The following is a 22,029-nucleotide window of genomic DNA, read 5'->3' as shown; positions in this document are numbered from 1 at the left end:
ATAAAGTGCTAACTTCCTTGTATGGGTTGAGCAAAATAGCGTTTTCTTGCATTGATGTGGTTTGTGTGGCAATGTCTATAAGAAAAGGAAAAAGAAGTCGAGTAAATGCTGTAGTTGTGTGAGGAAAATCTCTTAAAGCTGTTGCAGTTGACGGTCACAGTCAATTGGTACGGCGACACATTCCCTGCAGATGTTTGCGATCTGACTCAGTCAAGCTGCTAGCGGAGCCTTTTCATCTCAAAGTTGTTTAAAGCACCACATCCGCTTCCCATGATGTTGGATTTGCTCATCCCCAGGCCTGGGGAGGTAAAGGCTACTTTTAAAGAGACAAATATTGCTTCAGGACGAAAACCGGAAAACAACGATTTTGCGGTTTCAGAATTCGTTTTGTTTCAATGACTGTATTTGCATTGTCGCTATACATATATAAAATGCAACAATCACAAATGATGGCTTTGTTATATTGTCATTTGTCCCTTATTTACTTTACTCAAAGAAAGAGCTAATGATCATCTCCTCTTCATCTCGCCCTCTAGATGGCAGCTCTAATAGACGCAGTTCCAGCTGTAAGTTCCATGGTAGGTTCCATGTTATTATGTCCCTCTTGTGTCCCAAACTTTCTCATGCTGTTGAATGAGAAGGTGCGTTTGACTGTTACTGAATGTAGCTCTTCTTCGACTGAGATTTTTTGTGGGGCTTCTTGTTAAAGTAGCTTTGTCACACTGACTGCTAAGTCAGCAATTTGCAATCATTTTTCATAATATCCCAAATGTTTTGTCTCTCTATTTATACGTCATAGCTCCTTGTCAGCAGCTACTATTACCAATAGTAGTATACGGCACGATATCTGTACAAATGTTATATTTTGTTTCGTCATGTATTGGCCTGCCAGGACACTACGGAGCTTTGTACCTTATAATATGGAACATTTAGAACTTTTGTTTTAATACTGATGTTCATTAATGTGCATCCTTCTTATTTGAATAACTCAATCAATCAATAAATAAATATCAATGGCCATCCATTTTTCCATTTTTTCAAAATAATAAACACTGAAATAAATATCAACGCCCATTTTTGTATTTTTTTTTTTTCAAAATCCAATTGCTAGACTCTCTATGCACCTGACGCATGAACTTGCCTCCTCCCAAGGCCCCAAACCCAGAGGACACATTGCGCAAGTGCCCGGACATCACGGATCGCCTAAGGCTTCTCGAGCAGGAAGTGGCTCGCTACAGGGAGGAATCTGGAAAGTCGCAAGCAGAGGTCGCCAGGTTGATGGCGGCGCTGAAGGACGCTGAGGTGGACAGATCTGGCCGAGAGAAGAAAATAAATGATCTTGAAAGGTGAGTGTTTAAATAAAAAAGATACATACAGAAGACACCTGGGTGTCCTAAGAGAAGTGCATTTTTGAGTTCCTTCATCTGAAAAGGAGCAATCTGAAGGCCATAATCTCCATTCCTCTTGAAAAATGCTTCCATCAAGTTGTCATGAATATGTCACAAATTTAGGACAAATTAAATGAAGTTGTATAAATTCTCCCGGTACTCAAGGTGCCCTGGATTGGAATCAGTGTGCTATGGGATCTTTCTGTGCACACATGGGTGGCCAAATGTTTCTGTGCGAATGTTTGCAAACGACAAAACAAGTTGTGTTCACTTTTGTGGAGAGCTAAGGAGAACCAGATGATGCGACACTTTCACAACAAAGCCGCAAAAGAAAGCTGACAACGGAAAGTACCGCTTTAGATCTTAACCATGACATCATCTTAGTACTGATAATCTTTGTTTATATTTGTTATTGCTAATTTCTTGTTTCATGGGAACAATTTATTAGCACGGTTTAAGTTAGTGTCAAATGGGAACAGTCAGACGTATCGCATGTTGATTTACTCTTGTAGTTTGAAGCATTTCTTTAGTGATATGGAGACATAACTTGAGAAAATAAATCAGACTCCCAGTCTGAGTATATCCCAGTTAGTGACCTGCTAAGCACTCTGGTATGTAAGGAAGAGTTTCAGTCAAAGGGAGGTTTGCATTATGCATATATGCAGTATTTGCCTCATTCTGAGTTTGACGTGTATTTTGGAGGCAGATGGGCCCGCTGTAATCCGATTTATTCGTAAAACCCACACCCAAAATACATTTGCATAGATCTATATAAACTGGAGCCAAATTTGCTGGGTTTGCAAATTTTGAACTCGTCAAGGAAAACACACATAGCCATCATAGTATTCATTCAAGTTTTCATCGTTTCGTGTTGGAAAGCATAAAGCTAAATAGCATAAAATAACTTTTGCCAAGTCATTTTTGTCTTTTCCCAATTTCACTCATCGTACTGTACACGAACGGGCAACACGTCACGTGGTATTTTTACAACGATAAGAAGGATAAGCACCACAAAGAATCTATAAATAATAAACAGTCTTGTCGTGTTTGGATCTTTCAGCGCTGCATCAAGACAAATGCCCCAGATAAAACTTCAGTGTTGACCCAAGTGCCGCACTCTAAACTTTCTGAGTTCCTGCTTCCTCCCCCCTGCATTTCTTTTTTTTTTTTTTTTTTAGGTACCACCAAAAGAAAAATGTACATCATTTAGATTGTATCTGCCTCTTTTTCCACAAACGCCACATCGATACAGTCGCGACCGTGATGTTTGCCGACTTGCTTAAAATCCTTTCACAGCGATATTTGCACATATTTTCTGCACGTTTACACAATATAATCAGTCCTCGCGCATTCCAAACGTCTTACAACTAAGTGGGCCACAAACCTTTTGGAACTTGGAGTCTTCAAATTATATCTGAGTCATTTTATTTATATTATATTTTATATAATACAATTGTTAATGATTGAGGATTATCTTGGTGGGTTACTTTGTTTTTGTCAACCCAAGAAGCAGTTCAGACCAATAAAACACATTTCAATAAAGACTTTGGGATAAGATTGATGGGAAAATATGCTTTAAAAAAAAAGATAAAAACACAGCTGCTCTCGGAACCAGCAATAAATCGGATCTGCTTGTGTTGGAACAATGTTGTGGCGAGTGGTCCAGGTGGAAGAAGCACAAGAACATGTGAAAAATGACTTACAAATCTATCAGGTTTCACGCACTGTGCTTTTCTTCTCTCTCTCTCTCTCCCCCTCCAACAACTGTCTGTCTTGCTGCACTAAAATATTATAGTCCCTTCCGATAGCCATCAAATTTTAATGCAGGCACATGCAGCCCTGATACTCTTACTCACACTTTTATACCTCATCAACCTTGCCCGGATGGTTTTGATGGCACTGTATTAGCTATCAAAAGACACCAGCATGTCTGCGGGTTTGCACACCTGCGCCGGTAGCAGCGTGAGAGCTGATATGCCCTCATGGCCAGCAACTTCTCAGTGGACACGCCTCCGAGCTTATGCAAACATACACGGATACGTTGCGGTGGAAACGAATTCCTTCTCTTGATGGAGGATGTGCGTATACTTCGTGACAATTAAAGGAGATACTGGAATGAGTGTGTTATTTTTGTGGGTAGTAGGAGGAAATGCAAGACTCAAAATGAACTTTTTAATAAAAAGGTTAGGTTTGATTTGAGATGTTAATTTTCATATGCACAGTAAAAACACAACAGTACTACCGAGCAATGAAATTTATACTTTTCTAGTTTCCCCCTCTGCCTGTTTGCAGATTTAAAAAAAAAAAAACAACAACTCCCCAATATTTTTATCTTTTGTTTGGCCTTCATGTAGGTTTTTCATTTTCTTTTTTGAATAATTATTTGTCACTTTTTTTTTTCTTTTCAATGCATTTAAACGTGCTTCCATTACATGCAGATTTTTGCTACTCACAGGATGGCCCTGTTCCAAAAACGGACTTTTAGTGTATATGAGCTTAGGAGTAATACTACTTCAGTTTATGCAAATAAAAAAGAAAACGTTGTATTGTGCAAAGATGGAAACAGGTGAGTATTCAAGTATTGCACAGTTGTAGACGCATAACAAAAGAAAATATTGCAACATGTGCTTGACCGAGTGTGATGTCATTAGAGTAGTAGTCTGGTAGAGACAGACTTATTCATCTAATGATCTTCTCTGTGTCTACATTATATGGAAACAAAAATATTGGGACACCTGACAATGATATGAACTAAGAATGGAAAAAAATCTGGAGGTCACTGTTATAATTGCTTCCACTCTTCTTTGAAATGTCAGAGTGTGTCTGTGGGATTTTTTTTATCTCGAATATCAGCTCTGAGATCAGAGACACCGTCACTCTTGTGGTTTATCCCAAAGGTGTTCAGGTCAGAGCTCTCAAGTTCCTGCACATCAAAATCATTCAACAATAGTTAGGTGTGAATTAATGATAGCACTGCCCTGGAAAAGATGGAAACTCAATATCTAGAATGTATCGTGCGCCTGGTTAATGAACTAAATTGCTTTTAGTCCATATTCAGTGAATTTGTGTGTGTTTGTGCCAGCTGAGTGTGTGTTCCATGTTTTCATCATCTTTTTTTAAGCGTATTGAAATGAATCACTCGCCGACATCACTCACATGTTGGACACACACAAGCAACATTTTGGGTGAAATGACAGCAAATATTTGCTCACATGTGGGGGCAGCTTGTAGCGCTGATCCAAAATCAACACGCCAGCATGGATGTGGAATAATAATGTGGCACATTTTAGCAGCTGCTTGCTCACAGCTTGTTTACAGTGCCGGAGAGTTCTCTTACGCTAATTTGTCACTGTCAGCTTTCTTGCCTTTCCACCTTTTACTTCCCAAAAATACAAGTACCAAACATGGTTTTTTATTTTTTATTAGACTTTTGCTACCTATATGTTGGAATGGGATGTTCGATATGTGTTAAAAGTTGAAATAAATCATTAATTAAGTGGTAAATGAAAAAAAATTGTTTCATCATCTTCTGTGTACTTTGTGTCCATGTGCTTTGCAGTTGACAGATTTACACGCATGCCTCAACTCCATCACTCAGCTTGCCTGCCATGAGTCACACATTTGCAGTGGTTGTTTATTTTTGCCTCGTGTGACCCTGTCATAAAAAGTTTGCTTCAATGATCATGGTAGGAATTATATTAGCAACTCTCAATTTTTATAATTCTTTTTTTTTTTTTCTCAAGGCAAATCAAGTCCCCTCTTATTCAAAAACAGACAGTGCCTGGCGAAGTAAGGAGGGATGCGCAACTTGATGGACATCCACACTCTTTGTCGCAGGTTTGGAAATATCAAAATAATTGCATGTGTTGGAGATACTTTGCCCTGTCATTTATGTTTTCATCACGCCTACTTTTTTTGTACACGTGTCAGAACACTCTACTGTTTTGCATTTCTTTTCCTTGTGCTCTATCGGAACCCCAATGTTGCTTCCCCATTTCACTGCGACTGCTCTACATTTATCTCCGCATTCATGTGGAACACAACATGCCCAAGGATAAGCACAAACAAACTGGGCCGCGCCTCCACCTTCCCGCTTTCCCATCCATGCAGGAGAGTTTATGTGGGATAAAGCGATACCGTCTCTCTGCTTCATCATCTCTATCGCTCCACTCTGCACTCAGTCAACACCAAGGAGGCACACTTCCGAAGTGTTCACGTCAGGCTCCCAAAGTGGTGGCCTTGTATTACTTTTTTACTGTAAAAGACGGGTGTGATCTTTCTCAACTTTCTTCTTTTCATAGTCTATGCACCTGTCACATTCCCAATAATCATTACCCACATACTTAAAGCAACACGCCACTGAATGTGTATAGTATATGTGAAAAATTTGTGTATATGTAATATGTGTGATTGTGTGCTTTCTGGGGCAGTGTACACAGCTGCTGGAAGTTTGCATTTTCTCACTCCCTGTCGGTTTATTGTAATGATTATAAGCCCTCCATCCCACCAGAAAGGGTCAGACTCTATAATGACCTTTCCTTAGGGACCTGGGTGATGACTGGTGCTGTAGAGCCAATTATCCATCCATTTCTTCTCCCCCCCTCCCCCCAACACCAATATACCAGTACTTGTCGGTGTATCCTTGAATGACAGCGGTATTCTCTCATAGCTAATAAAAGTCCCACAACACAGAGAGGATGGACAGATATTCGCTCTGAGGTGGGAGTTTTGGATCCCAGCAGCAGCAGCAGCAACAGCAGCACCTTCTCAGTAGGGGGCTTGGAGGGGTGTATTCGTTTCGTCCAAATGTGTGTGCGCATATCTCTGCTGGGCGGGGTCAGAGCAGCACTTGTTGATTCTGTTGCATCGAATTACTGGCCGTCTGTCATGTCCAATTACAGTGCTGCGGGGCTGACGCACACAGGCTTCCTCTGTGCGTGTGCGCAAGGGGTTTGTCGCTCACCTCCAGCTGTGTGGTGCTGACGTGACGAGCAACAAGTTTCCGCTTGCGATTTGCCCCGCTTGGCACTGTTCTCATCACCCGCGGGGAGAATCCCATTGCTGCTGTCAGTATCACCATATGACTTATTTACTTCGTTTGGGTGTCCTACGATTTGAGTCCGAAGAATTGCAATTGGTTCTCCGTAAGTGGTTGTATAAACTGTGACCTGACATAACATCGCTCATGTAACACAAAAATATTCACAAGTGCTTTGCAACAGACGTTTGGGTTGGCTGCGGCTCTATACCCACGTGACCCAATTACGGCACGGCTATTCTGCAGCGTGAACGTGTGAACTCCAAGGCGAGACCCCCCCAACCTAAAATTGAAAGTGGGCGAGAGAAACTCTGGGTTTATTATTTCTGTTCAGTGTTTTCTTTCACAGTTCCATCAGCCTATGTGGAGAGTGATCCTTTTCCGACTCAACACGGGTGTTGTAGAGGCCACACACACGCGCACATACACACGCACGTAAAATACACACCTGCTCTGCATTTTTTAGTGAGCACTGATATGGAAGTCCAAAAAGATCATCCTTAGTTTTAAATCTGAATTGAATTGCTTCTCTTTGTATTTCATTTCTCTTATGATTTAACAAAATGATTTTGTCATGGGCTTACGGTATAGGAAAGTGTTGACTATTTAGAAATAAAACACCCTCGCCGTCATCACTTGACATCCAAACTCATCAATAAAATCATCTTGCCACTCAGCTTATGAGATACACCCCCATGTGGCTAACGTGTGTAACTGCAGGCAGGATGGGGTTAACGCTAAAGGGAAGCTGCCCACACATTCCAAATAGGACATAGTTATGTTTGCATCCTGTGTGATGATGCGGTTATGCAATTTGAAATTGAATTCACGCAGTTAGTTTTTCGATCATCTATTTTTAATTATTCGCAAGCTATTTCATTCAATAATAATTACACATCATGACATTCATGGAAAGCTTTAACACATAGAGAGTGAACAAGTTTTGTTGACAGTTTTGCGTTCTCACTGCACAAGCTTTGACGTCACGTATTTTTACCACAGTGATTATAACCTGTCTGTGCCAGCTGAGTTATCTTTCACGGACAAGTTTCACCCCCTCTTTTGTAGACGGGCACAACAACTGCGGTGAAAAAAATAGTGTGTTGAATTTATTCAATTTTATTTAGTCGGTGGTGGCACAAAATACAAAATAGTTGTGCACTGGGAAAATAGTCTTGCTGAACCAGAAACAGACCTAGCCCAAATTGTTCACACTGAGTTCGGAGCATGCAATTTATCAAAGTAATTAAGGACATAAATGTGTTAAGAAATTAATTTTTTTGTCTTTGTATCGTCGTTTCAGACTTAAAGATTGCATGTTCTGCAATTTCTTTTGGTGATTGATAGCTGGTTGGTTGTTTTGCAGATGTGTCTGCAATCGTTGTCTGCTGGGAAGTCAAGAAACGGGTTGAATGAGTGTTTCGCCCTTGTGTGTGTGTGTGTGTGTGTGTGCGTGTGCGTGTGCGTGCGTGTATGCGTGTGTGTGTGTGTGTGCGCATCTGAATGAGAATGACCTCACATTAGTTATAAGTGCCATAAGAAAGACGGGAGCCACCAGCGGTTTCAGCTGCAGCTAACATTTTTGCGGTGGAGTCGAATACCTCTTTGCTCACACACAGAGAAAGACAAACATTGACAAGAGAAGTCTAAAAGAAAAGTATGGGTAGTTGAAGCAGAAAAAAAGTTGAACTCAGTTTACAAATGTCTAATGCAGTTAATACCCCTTTCATGCTTAATTTCCAGTTAATTTCCTCAGCGCTGGAAGTCCGGGGCTCCGAATCCAAAGTAAAAAATGTTTGCTACAATTGTTACGTTTGTAAATATAAAATGTGGTTTCAATAATTTATAATTTTTTTTAATATTTAATTTAAAAAAAGTTGTTTTTTCCATCATTTTCAAAATATCTTTTTCATATTTTTGTTTTGTTTTGGTTATTTGGTTAGTTTTATTCACGAGAGTTTATGCAACAAGGCTTAGTTAGGACAGCACTAGTCTCATTCCAACAAGTTTAGCAAACAAGCTTTGGTGACAGGTGGGAACAAACATTATAAATACGGTGCTGGGACTTTTCACACGCACCAAGTCATTTTTCCCCCCCATGTGAAGTGAGAAACGCCTCCAAAATAATCGGGCCCCTACATGCAAAGAACATACTGAGCCATTGTGCTGTCATACCGATGAATGGACTTGATGCCTACTGAGCCAGAATCGAGCAGTCATGCTGTCTCCCCAACAAAAGATAACCATTTAGCTCAGTGCTCAAGCCACTCTGTGGCCATGATGTTCGCCGCTCGCTGACGTCAACACTGTGAGCCGCCATGATATCATCAAGATGGAGGCTACATGAGAACATGCAGTCCCACGGTGGCCCAGTCTAATAACGGTTTGCTAAAACATCACCTGATCTTGGCACAATTCTCACATTCGAAATATTCTTTCTTCTCCTCTGTGTCTCAAAGTAATCAGTCTCATGATGTGTAATGCGGTGAAAGTCTTCCATCAGGCTGACTGGCTGAAATGGAGCATGGCTAATGCTCTGGGTGACTTTTCTTCACACCCTCTGTGGAGACTTACTGGGTCTCCTGTGGCCATCAACCGAAGCCTCCTTCTCACCCATCTGCCATCTTAACTCATTTGGCCCAATTATCGCCAGACTTTTTTCTGCCGTCCTCCCGCTATCCGCTCCCCCGGTGTGGCATTTGAACCAGGCCTTTGAACCATCAACACCGACGCAATCGGACAAGGGGGATTGGGCCCGTACCTCTGAGCCCCTCAATCAGCTTAGCCGGTCTCAGTAAGCCTTAGCCAGGCTGTGAGGCTTTCCCTTGAAGTTGAGCTAAATTAGCACGCACAGGCTCGCCGCTAAGCCGATTAGCTCGCTAATTTCGCTAAAATGCATTGTATTCCTTATTAATGATGTGATTGTGACACAAGGGACTAGTCTGGGTGGTGGGCCGATGTCGGGCTGACAGATCTGTACGTGACGTGGGTGACCCATAATGGAGCTTTTCAAACAAAACATCAAACTCTGAAATTAATTCCAAGCTAGCCGTTTATCAACACCCCCCGCTTATCATGTGCTTGGGAGACTTTGATGTGATTTTAGACGTTTTGATGTGTTGTTTTCTGGGTGAATTAACCATTGGAAGATTATGGGATGAATTGTTCTTGCCAGGGATGTTGAGTCGATTTAGTTTTATAGCAAGATGGTGCATTTCCAGACTACTATGAATCAAAAGCGCTTTTTCAAAGTTGCGTACGCCGCGATGCTAACTCTCCCTACACCGGCTGCTGCGAGCGTGATCTGCGTGAACAGCGAGCAGACTGTCTAACATCTGTGAAACACACCTACCAAACAGGCGGCGATGGACAGCGTCCTGAAAATGTGCGAACGATTTGGCCCCATCATAAAAGAGGCCCGTTCCCTCTTTTATGTCCCACCCCGTGGAGTGCTTTCCACTTCTTCTTTCATTTCCATTTCCCTTCTTTTATGTTACATCCAACAATAATTTGTCTTGTATGTCTTATCTCGGGAAATTTACACATTGTCACAATTGAGAAAAGATGACTTGTAGTTTTTTTTTTTTCAATGACGTCATCATAATAATGACTACAGTGCCGCGTCCTTTTGTAGCGCGCTCGCTGTCAGACGATTACAATCTTCCTGTGTTGGGATAATGATGCCCTAAGGTCACATCCTGTCTGTCAGACTCTCAGGTGGGACAAGTGGGCCCGAATGGTTGGAGGGCATGTGCGTCCATTGATCTCACCTGCTCTCAAGTAGACAAACACTCCGGCGTGTAAAAAAATTAGCAAGCCAAAGGAAAGAGGAGGAGAGGGAAGACTTGTCGCTGCAACAACAGACGCTGCTTATTTGACCTGCCCCTCATTTTCAAGCAGCCGCACATTCCATTCATTAATTTAGCCTAATTTTAGCCTTCTTTCTGACTGACATTAGCCCATTAGTCATACCTACACAATCTATTAAAAGCCAACACAACACCTCGATTGTAAAGTTAGCCTTTTAAAGGTAAATTCCTTTTGATTCATGGTATTAATTCAACAATATGCAAATTATTATGACTAATTTAGCTTTTGCATGCAGGAATACAGAGATGTTTTCTTACTCATTCTGGCAACCTTATTGAGTATTTTTTTTTGTTACAATTGTTTCAATCATGAATTTTATATATGTATGTCATTAGCTGATCAGTGCAAATGAAATCCATATGAACATCCTTGCATAGTTGCTTACGAGGCTTTTTCTCCATGCTGTTTATACCTAAAGTGTTTCTCGCCCTTTACTAGCTGGAAGAGCTGATGGGAGCCCTGGAGAAGACACGACAGGAACTGGACACAACAAAGTTGCATCTGTCCTCCACCCAGCAGACCTTGCGTGAGCGAGACGGACATCTCAACAGCCTGCGGCATGAAAGACGAAAGCAGCTGGAAGAAATTCTGGAAATGAAGTTAGTTTCACTCACATCTTTCGACCTACCTACTTTAAATGAACTTGCTTTGTGCATTGGGGTACAGTCATGCCAAAACAGAAACGACCTTACCCAAATTGTAGTAAGACGAAATGATACACAGTGTCCACATGAGTCATGCGAGGATATCAAAGATGGGATCAGCTATTGCTTTCTTGTGTGTGAGGGAAGTTCAGAGAGCAGATCCAATAAAATGTGTGATGGCTTTTTATGTGTTTGACAAAAAGAAGAAAAAGAAAAGTGGAATTGGACATGTTTCAATATAGTATGCGAGTCAATTCAGTGGAGGGACTGCATGTGCGTTTGTTTTGACGGGTTGGATAGAAAGTGTGTGTAGCTGAAAGTATGCACGTCTAGGTCCGAGACAGCATGTTTATAAACAGAAAAAGGTACCTGTACTTGTGCCAAGCACACACACATGCGCACACACACGCGCGCACGCAGGCACACACACCCGCACACACACACGCACACACAATTTTCATATAAACTATCTTCCTATCTGTCCCCCCCAGCCTCATCTAAGCAGAGGTTTCCAGCAGTACAAATGTGTTACATATGAGACAATCCCAAGATGTGCCTCTTTTTAGATGTAAAATTGCAAACACACTCACAAAACATTGCCTTGGCTGGTGAATTATTCTTGTATAGTCTGCTGGCGCTCGTCTTAAATCATTATTATATCACCGCTACAGAGATAGTTGAGGAAGAAAGTCAGTGTGATGGTTGGCTGACATAAACATCAAAATTACATGTGCTGTTTGTGTGCAATTCCTTGGACTGGATGCCAGGCTACAATGCCACGAGCTAAGGAGGTGGGTGCTTATGCGTGTGTGTGTGTGTGTGCTTGTGTGTGTGGTCTTAGTGCATTCAATGTAGTGCGCATGAAGAGGTCAGAAGCATGGGTTTGGGGTCACCGACGATGCGGATTAAAGGACTATTGAACTGCGGGTGGGGCGAAGAGAGGCGCTTGCATTTTAACAAGGCTCAGAGATGCGTATGGCGAACACACACACACACGCACACACACACACTCTAACACACACACGTACACCATATTCCCACAGCACGGCTCTGGTTCAACTTTGCACAGACACAAACAAGCAGGCCAGATAGGCAAGAGAATGTGAAGTAATGGGAGAACGTGAGAGGGTGGGGAGGTTTTCTTGCAGCAGTCCGATTCGGTCTGCACACACTGAAACATTTAAATCCTAGAAATCAGGAGAGAAACTTGTGCCAGGTTTCTTTTTCTTTCAGTTGTAGTGTGGCATTTGTTGATGAAAAAGACGAATCATTTGCAGTACCGCTGCATGGAGTGAGTTCTTCTAGTGTTGGACAAGCGAGTTCGTAATGAAACGTATCGAGAGCCGGGTCGGCCGAGTGGCTCATTTGGCGCCGGGGTCCCGAGTAAGTGCTGTAGGACGAAAAGTAAATTGTTCTCTCTTGCCTGCACCACATCTGCAGCCCATTTTATTTTTAAAAAACTGATGGCTTCCTTCCGCATGTCTTTGTCGCACCTCACTTGTCTCTTGAAGAGGAGTGGCACAAGTTAGAAGCATCACGCAATGAACTGTACATCAAAGTGGACAGACGTTGTCGTGTGAGCCTTTAAAAAAAGAACCAGGCATCCGTCACACTTACATGTGTCAAAGGACAGAATAATTACAAGAGAGGCAGAAGAAGATTTAGGGAGGGAATAGTCTATGAAAAGACGATGGATTCAGGGTGCGATTGATGAAGAGGGTGTTAAGGAAATGGAGTAAGGGAATGATGGAAGGAGTGATAGAAGAAAGATGAGAGAAAACAAGGGGTGGAGCTGCAAATGACATGAGAAAAGCAGTGTACGTGCGTGTGTGTGTGCGTGCGTGCGTGCGTGTGTGCGTGTGTGTGTGTGTGTATAAGCTATACCAATAAACATCCTGCTACACCAAACTTTGGAACAGCATTTTAAATTCTTCAACACTGTAAGCAGATCAAGAAAGAGCTAGGGGTAAGATTTGTATACAGTGTCCTATTTGGCAGACCTTGAACAATTTTACCATCCAACAGTTTCATTCTCATTTAGCCACAAAAAAAGATAATATATACAAATGCTTGGAAAAGATGACCAAATTCTGCTCGGTTTTGAGTGACACCCTCCACATGGTTACTGTTGTGGTTTTAGTTTGCCGTGGTGTTGAACTCGAGACGCTTAACCCATTTCTAAATGTCATCACAAACAGTGAGTTGCATTTTTTACACTTGCTGTAGTCTGACTTAAGTTTGTTTCCTTCGTGTATCCGTATAGCGAAAAATGTCAGCTTCCTATAGGGTGAGGCCCTACCCATGATTATCAGACCTATGATTTTTATTTTTTTCAAAATGTATTTGTATGTGGTAGAAAATGTTTTGGGTTATTTTTTAAATTAACTGTTTAACATAAATAAATATTTGTATTTTATTTTTATTTTTATGTGGTAGAAATTCTTTTGCCATATTTTTTTTAAATAGTTTAAAAAAAAAGAACATAAAAAAATGCTACACTCTGTCCCTTTAATGTCAGTAGGACATTAAAAAAAAGTGACATATCTGTCTTAAGCCAAGTATAAATTTCCCCAAATACCAATGTCACATTTGATGTTCACTCCTTTCTCCATCCAACAAGTGCGCTGCTTTGACCTATTGTTGGCAAGTGAGAGCAACCCGTGGCATAATGAAGCTTAGAGCAACAGCGACGTTATGACTTTCAAATCCCCGATGTAGACATCCTGTCTCCGTAGAGCCATCGCCATGGTTACGGTGCCAAAACACTCGAGAGTCCGGCTGTAGAGGCAAGGTCATGTCCCTGCTTACTGATCTGTCTGAAGGGCCCAGACACTCTCAAGTACGCAATGAAATCATGGAAACAGTGCACATTTTCAACATTTACTCAGCATTGTGTTCCCATTTGTGATTTTGAATCACTTCTACTTGCCTAAACGTGCTTACAGTACACAGACAAGAACATGCACAGTCGACGGTTTGTGCCAGCGCAGAGACGGACACGTAGTGATTGAGGCGCGCACAAGTACGGTGTTCAAGTGCGATTGTTGTGTTAAGGCAACGATGAGACGTCCAAGGTGACTGAAAGGGATTCTCTGTGCTGCAGTGATGAGGTGGAGCTGACCGCACATCACCTTCCTCTTCCTGAGCAGGTTTGTGTGCGTGTCGCCTCGTGGGAACTCGAGGCCATTCATCATGTCTGTCTGTGCTCCCGTGCCCTCTGACACCCGTGTTTACCTTCGACATGTGTGTCGGCTCGCTAGGTGTGTTGTTATGTCAGGGCCGGCCTACTTTGCTGCCTCCTCCATTTGGTCAGTGGGGGGCCAGATCACCACAGGAATTTTAGAGATAAATGAAAAGAGAACTTAAGGTGGGGGGGTGGATTGAAATAAGAATATATCCAGCGGCTAAGTCTTTGGAAACAATATAACATGTATGAATACTGAACACATTTATTAGACTAACAGCTGATGTAAAGTTTATATAGTGGTGGCCGGCGGGCAGGTGGTACCTGGGTTTTCATTTGGGACTAATTGATCCAACTTTTTTTGCCGTCACTTTTCGATTACATTTAATGGAGACGTCACTGAAGACGTCATTGTCACGTGTAATGAATCGTCTACGTCACTGAATTGCTTTAGGGGCAGAGGTCATAAATGGAGGACCCCCACCCAAATTCCTATTCCTGTTTTTCTGCTTTCCTGACGTGTACTAGTCCTGCAAAGTGCGAAGTATGTTGTTTGAAATGCATGCGGCCTCTATAACTTAATCATTTGGAATGATTGCGCAATATTGAAATCAAAAGGATGCACGGTTCGACATCTGAAGAAACATTTCCATAATAGGGTGCAGAGTTGTTGCGTGGGTGACACATCAAAGCTGATATTTGGGAACTAAAGAGAATCAAGTAGATTTTGCGTAGAATCGCCTCTTTTATTTTACGACTTCACACTGACTTTTGCTGTTGAATGCTTTCGTCTTTGTTTGGCACTCTCTCACTCCACTGATCTATCTCTTGAAGGCTCGAAGAAGGCCTGGAATTTATCACACGTACCTAATAATTACTATCCCAGGAAATGGTCCTGAGGAAGTTGAGAAGTAGGCACACTAGCCCCGCTAATTAGTGTCCCTCGCAAAGGCACACACACACACACACACACACACACACACACACACACACACACACACACACACACACACACACACACACACACACACCCAACTAGCTAATTAGTGTTATTTGGCTGGTGTACAAGTCTTCAGTCGGCTTAATCAGATTGGCTTTTTGGGAGACTAACACCCCCAGGTTTGCACGGTTGTGTAAATCTCCAGGCTAATTGACTGAAAGCCTCGTGTTTGTGTGTGCACATGAGTGCGCAATTGATTAGGCAGCGAGGCCCCGCAGCCATAAAGAACCAGCCCAGGACACAGCACCCAGAGGTGACCAGTGATGGCCTCCTAAACTGCAGTCCAGCCCTCGAGGTCACTGATGGAATTAGGAGAAGGAAGTTGGGAGTCAGTTTAGAAAAAAGGGGGGTCACAGGAAGAGGGCCTCTTAAGTGAATGCCCACTAGTGGCTTTTTAAATCTGATTTGAAAATCGCTGAATGTATGCACGATGAGCGAGTTACATCATGGATGCCAACGAGAGACTTTGGCACAGCTGGGTGTGTAATGTCGTAGAATGTGCTGAGTTGTAAAGCAGCAATTTAAAATGGTGGCTTCGAGAAATGCCAGCTCGGTTTACCATAATGGGTGAATAAAATGTTTCTCTACCCAGGCATAGTGAGCGAGTAGAGCTTACTGGCACATATTCACACGCTGCGGTTTGTATCCACACACAAACACACATGCACACACCTGATTTCGGGTTTGTCTATCCTTGAGCGTGTTTTTCTCTGAATACTTATTAAAAAAAACCTCTAATTAACATCTAACATTCTTACTTTGTTGTTAGAGTAAAGGTGTTATTTAATCATTTCCAGGCTAATGTATCTAGTTTTGAGATGCACAATAAAGGTGTGAGAGGTGAAAAGCGCGGCGGCTTTTCTTTGAAAGTGGTCAATTTGGTTTGGATTCATTGGAAGATGAATCAGATGCTGGAATGAGTTTTGTCCTTGACCAAGTGCCATCGAGATTCTTTTATATGGTGACCCAAATGTGTATGTTTTCTAAATATGTTACCATGGAACCTGCTTTCAAAACACGGTTACTATGACGATACAGTACATGTCGTTGCACCTTCCCATGAGGTTTTAATTGAGAAGAATGGCGGAGCGGACTGCCACCCACTCAGCAGCAGCCGCTGGCTCTTTTTGGATTTCGAACGTGTGTCTGATTTGGTTAATTTATGGATGCGGATCCAAACTGTAATTATCATCACGCACTTCTCGACAGTGACAGGAAACAGCCTGAGCAAGTATACGGATTTGTTCTGATGTGCATTAAACGTGTTTATGTGCACACAAAGCAAGCGCCAAATGAGTTTGTTTTGCATGCCAGTGCCAGTTTTTACCATGAGAAAAAAAAAATTATGTTACAAGAAAATAAAATCACACGGGAAAGGAACAAAACATTTATTTGAAGCAAATGGTTTCGTTCTAAAAAATGCATCAGTAAGACAGAGGTGGCCTTCATGTGTGGAGAAAAAGGACTGGTCACCACTTGGAAAATAAGACGGATGTCCTCCAGAGACGAATATGGTTCCAAACAGTGTGAGAAGAGACAATAGCTTGGCATCCTGGCTGTAGATGAAAAAAAACCCAGACTGTGTGCTGAATAAGGTTGCCATCTCCTACAAACACTTAAGGCAGTAAGAAAAAAAAAGTTCATGAAAGAAGACAGATTACCTTTGTGTTAAATCAAAATAAGATTTGTGCAAACATCTGCTTGTATTTTGGAAAACAATGGACAACATTTGTGCAAAACTTTTGTGTAACTCCATTACTTCATAATAAAACGTTTAAAAATATATGATAATAATTCTGGGGCATCAAAATTGTTTTGTCACTCCAGGCATGTAGCATGCTTTGCACGCCACTGGTTAGAGCTTACAATTGATATTATACTGGAAAAACCTCAAAAGTTTGGTCTTATGGTTCTAGTGAAGCAGCAAATTGAATTTGTGGGATTCTGCCAAACAATCTATCCTGGGATGTGAAGCCACACATTATTTCCATTTATTGTCCTGTGGCAATTTTAGGCTGCAAGTATGTCTCAAAGGTTGTCAAAATAGTAGTGTGGCTTTATCCGAGCCACTTTGTCTATTTGTTACAAAGCTATGAAGGAATACACCCCGCCCCCCCAACCCGCTCGGTGCGCACACAGATGCGTGTTGAGTGCAGATATTCACTGAATTTGACAAAATGTATTGAATTACAACACAACACTCCCTGGCACTCACTGCCTTATTCTATACACAGGTCTCCGAGTTCAGCATTTACAAAAATCAAATGTGTGTATTTGGCTTTGGGTTACACTTGATTGAATTAGAAGAAATGGTGCACACATGTGCACACGCACACACAGGCTCTCACAAACACACAACCTTACATGCACACTGATTTCTATTAAGTTAAAAAAAAAAAAAAGCACGTTGAGTGTCTTCTACCATTGCAAGGGCTTTTACGTGATAAGATCGGGCTGGAGTGCTCTCCTATGCTGGATTCCTGAGCACATCAAACAACAGTAAACCACATCACAGAGGCAGGAAGAGCATAGCTCCATTAGCTAGCCCATAAAGACCACATGTGTATGCACGCGTACGTGCGTGTGCGTGTAACAGCCGAGCTACAAAAGGTGGATACAAGAAGGGTAAACCTACTACGATATGCGGCCACCTGACAAATTTACAAATTGAAGTTCCCAAATGTGAATGGGCAAGCCATAATTGGCGCATAACTTAATAATTTGTACAATATACACATGTACTGTCAATATTATCGTCATGTGAGTCCATTTTACAGTACATTTCATTCATTCCACTTCAGTCATAGTTTAATATGATGGTCTGTTTAGAAAAATAAACATTATAACGTTTGTGACACCAGCAAACCAAAAATTTAAGAATTTGTTTGTAGGCCAGATGGCTCTCATTAACTTTACTTGTATACACTGGCGGCACTAAAAGGCAAGCCACAAGGGCACAACCCCCCGTGACATGTGCCAGGCCAGATACTTTTTGGGTATTTTCTGATATTTAGAGGAATATTTTTCAACATTTCCACCCATATTCAATAGGAACATACAATACATCTTAATGTGTTTTCTGAAGAATTGTTAGGGTACATTTAAAAAAAAAAAAAGAAGCTCCGCCAATGTTGGTATACAAGTGATACAGACATACCCCCCCAACAGAAACACACACACCTAAAGAACTCCACCAGACTCCATTCACGTGTAGAACAAGTCTGTCATGTCCTTGACCTCTTGCACAGCATGCATACCGAAATGTCCCAGTCACAAGGTGTTGTGTCACATTGGGAGAGGTAGGAGGAGATCCAGTCAAATGTCTTTCAGCGGGCACTGAAGAGATACTCAGAGTGACCCAGATGGGATTTATCGCTTTTCTTTTTCACATTAATTTGAAACAGATCCGCATCACACATGCAGGCCAAGCAAGATGTCGTGCGATATCGTCACTCTCTACTTAGCCTTCGGGGGGGTGGGGGGGGGGTCCTGATTGGAACAGGATCTCATCTTCATTGTTCTGCTGTCTGTCTTTGGCGTGAAAGGATGTCATTATCATTTATGGACAGCATAAGCTTGTCTAGCCTGTTTTTTTTTTCATTTTTTGGGGGTGGGGCTGACGCACATAAATCCAAGCTCCCCAAAATATGAAAGATCTTAAGAATTTTTTACTATGTCCTTTTTTTAATAAGCTATGGAAACGTTATGACCTCAAAGTGCTTGGTATAAACGTCTTATCAACAAAAGTACAATACATCCTCCCTTTGCCTCAAAAATTGTTTGATCCACCAGATGCCTCCCGCCTCTACTTAATGGATCCAATCCTGTTTCTTCCAGTCACATGGATTGTTTGAGTCAGTCGTTCTACCATACTTAGTCAAGGCTACCGTATGTGGCTTTCCATATAACCTTAGTTCAGAGTTAATGAAGTTAGCTGATATTTTTTTCCAGCTAGGAAACGTTACAGGTGGTCAGATGGGGAAAATACAAAGAAAATGTAGCTGCAGACATATTTGTCCCCATGACTGTATGGAATGAAGACGCACGGCCCACCCAGATCTGCGCTAAGCCTTTGCTAATATGTATTTATTCAGGGCTTAGCCTGCCGGCTATCATTTCGTCTTTTTTGCCTTGCGAGTTGATGTGCCCGCCCAAGGCCCACGTAAAACTGAAACGATGACTTAAACAGAAGAGCGTGATACCACACAGGATGTGCAGAAGAGAGGATCGCAAACTAAATGATGGCTAGCAGTAATTACGTACTATAGCAATTCCTAATTGCTCCCTGCTCCTGTTGTGTGCTTGGTTTTGTTTGAGCATGTCCAATGTAACCAATAACCAGCAAAAGAGTCTCTGCCAGAGCAAACAATCACACACACAGCGGTGAACCGTACTGAAGTCTTTCATGGTTCCGCCGACACCAATAGCAAGACACCTCGGGCAAAAATTAAGTCAGAAAATAATTTCAATGTATCATTGAGGTGTTCCTAGCGCGGTTTGTTTGTTAGACTAAGAGAGCTTTGGTTTGCTGACATCAGTGTCCTGGTATTTCAGATTAGCGCACAATAAACATAAACATGGGTGCATGGAAACACACAATTAGCTAAAATGTCAAACACACTTGGTCACAGACAAACAGAATGTTTTATAACAACCATCTTCGTGCTCTTTGCCAATGTGATGTCATTTACAGTTGACAAGATGGCCTCCCCCTGAGATTGATAAAAATGCGTGGATTTTTCTGCTTAATTCATATTCCACAAATGGAATACTAACCAGAATGGCATGTTTAGACTTGTGGGGGCACATAGTACATATTGTGGTAAAGAAAATGATTTTACTTTCGCTTTAAACTTTAATAGTATAGTGTTAAAACAACTATTTATCATAAATATTGATGTTGTACATGTTTGTTGCCGACAGTCATTTGGTCACATCTTTGTACTTTTTGGATCAAAGTTATGTTTCCAGGTAAGAAGAAACACAGTGACCCCCGCACCCACAAAAAAAATGCCTGGTAGTAGGGGCCCTATTAGGGAGATTGCGCAATCCTGACCCATCATTGTCTTGGGGTGTCCAATTTTGAGTTTGAAAATCCCCAGAAGACCACCACAACTAAGGAACTGAAATCCCCAAATACTCTGGATATTTTTCAAAACCATTAAATATGTGCGATGCAAAGCAGAAATTGTGAGCAGAAAGGAAGGAGTGGCTTTGTTTCTTGCATCAAACTGGCATGCAAGTTCACACACTGTCAGTATCAACATCAATCTTTGCATCAAAGAGAAAAAAGTGATGATGTATGAGACTGCAGTTTTGTCTTTTGATTTGTCATAAATCCATTCAGGATTTTCACAACTCCTTGAAATTTCATATAACAATAGCTTAATGGAAACCCCTCTCCTGAAATAGCCTCCACTCAACAGTACCGACCTGGCAGCATAAACAAATGTTCCTTTATGTAACCACGGCCAGCAGAAAGCCGAAGTGGAAGGCATTGTTAAAATAACTGTGATGTAACCCACCCAAGGAGCTTGCTTGGCTCGCGTTTGTTATCAAGGTGGAAATCAGCGGTTCTGTCAGTGGCATGCAAACTACCGGTCTCTTTATTAGAAACCAGACATGAGCTGGAACAGGTGTGTGCAGGAGGAGCGGCTGAGTGCTCGACAGTTGAGTCACTCTGAGTTTACGTCGTCTCCGCGCACGTTTATATTCATGCACGTTTGCCGACATTGCGACATCGCGAAATTCATTTCAGAAATGTCGACCGGCGTTTGCACTTGTGATTACAAGGCACATACTTTGGCCGCTTCATGCTTGCGTGCGCGTGAATTTGCTGCCTCAGCTGTAATTTTTATTCTCCTGTAAAATATAAAAAGACACAGTGTGTTCCAGTAAGTAAAGCTTTGAATCGTTTTCACATGAACCATATTTATTATAACTATACTTATAACTGCAACTATGTCTCTGTTAGGAATTCACACCGAATAAGCAAATCGCAATGACAAGACCGAGTGCACCGGGGGCATGATCTGTCTGCACCACCTACATATAAATTACTCAGATTATAGAGCAGAGTGACTGTCTGAGTGTGCGCATGTGTGTGTTTGTGCATGTTCTATAATGAGTTAACGTGTTTGAGATTTCACTCGCTCGCACTTGGCTATGTGACTCTTTCCAAGTGTTTTTTCTATTTCTATTGACGTTGAAGTCATAGTGAGTTTTCATTAAAAGACCAAGTGCTAATCACGTTACTCTTTGATCCTATGATCCTCCCTGATCTGTTTAAATATACAGCAGACCTGCCCAGACCTGGTTAGCGCTCCTCTAATCATCACCCTGATCTCATCCTCTGTGTGCGTGCGTTTGTGAAGCCCTACGTCTGCCTCTTCACATCTGCCTCTTTATTGCAGTTTTTTCTCAGTTTCATTCTTAGCTTTGAATGCTCATGCTGTCAAGCCGACTTAATGAAGTCTATATAAGTTAGTATGTGGTCAGAGTGTGTTTGTGTCGCAGTCTATAAACATGATGCACCGTTCTTATGGCCTCATCTCCAAACAGAGCGGGTAAAGATGCTTTGCGTCGAATGCACCGCACATGTAGGTGCACATACTCGAGTAATGGCATTCCCTTTTCTTAGCTGGAGGCATTTCTCCAAAGACACTTTTACGATGCGTTGAATTGATGTGCAGTAAGAATTTTCGTGGGCCTTATTAATGATTTTTTTTTTTACTGAAATGGAGTCTATAGGATTTGCCGCTAGGGTCTAATATTAGAGATACCTTTTCACTATAATGCACTTCAACACAGGCGCTCACAGGCTGTTTTAAAGTATTGGGAGATAGATAGATAGATAGATAGATAGATAGATAGATAGATAGATAGATAGATAGATAGATAGATAG

General features: G+C 41.8%; 1 protein-coding gene across 2 annotated transcripts in view; it reads left to right on the top strand.

Moving 5' to 3' along the window:
- LOC119116500 (ERC protein 2-like) overlaps positions 1 to 22,029 on the top strand; it is a 97,752-nt gene that overhangs the window by 32,830 nt on the left and 42,893 nt on the right. For both annotated transcript variants that reach the window (XM_037241938.1, XM_037241931.1), the window contains 4 exons: positions 537 to 578; positions 1,153 to 1,346; positions 5,132 to 5,225; positions 10,735 to 10,895. In XM_037241938.1, coding sequence (XP_037097833.1) covers positions 537 to 578; positions 1,153 to 1,346; positions 5,132 to 5,225; positions 10,735 to 10,895 — 491 coding nt within the window. The remainder of the gene's footprint in view (positions 1 to 536; positions 579 to 1,152; positions 1,347 to 5,131; positions 5,226 to 10,734; positions 10,896 to 22,029) is intronic.

Source organism: Syngnathus acus, chromosome 2 (assembly GCF_901709675.1).
Source record: "Syngnathus acus chromosome 2, fSynAcu1.2, whole genome shotgun sequence".
NCBI classification, from domain to species: Eukaryota; Metazoa; Chordata; class Actinopteri; order Syngnathiformes; family Syngnathidae; genus Syngnathus; species Syngnathus acus.
This window is presented reverse-complemented; position numbering and strand designations above follow the sequence as displayed.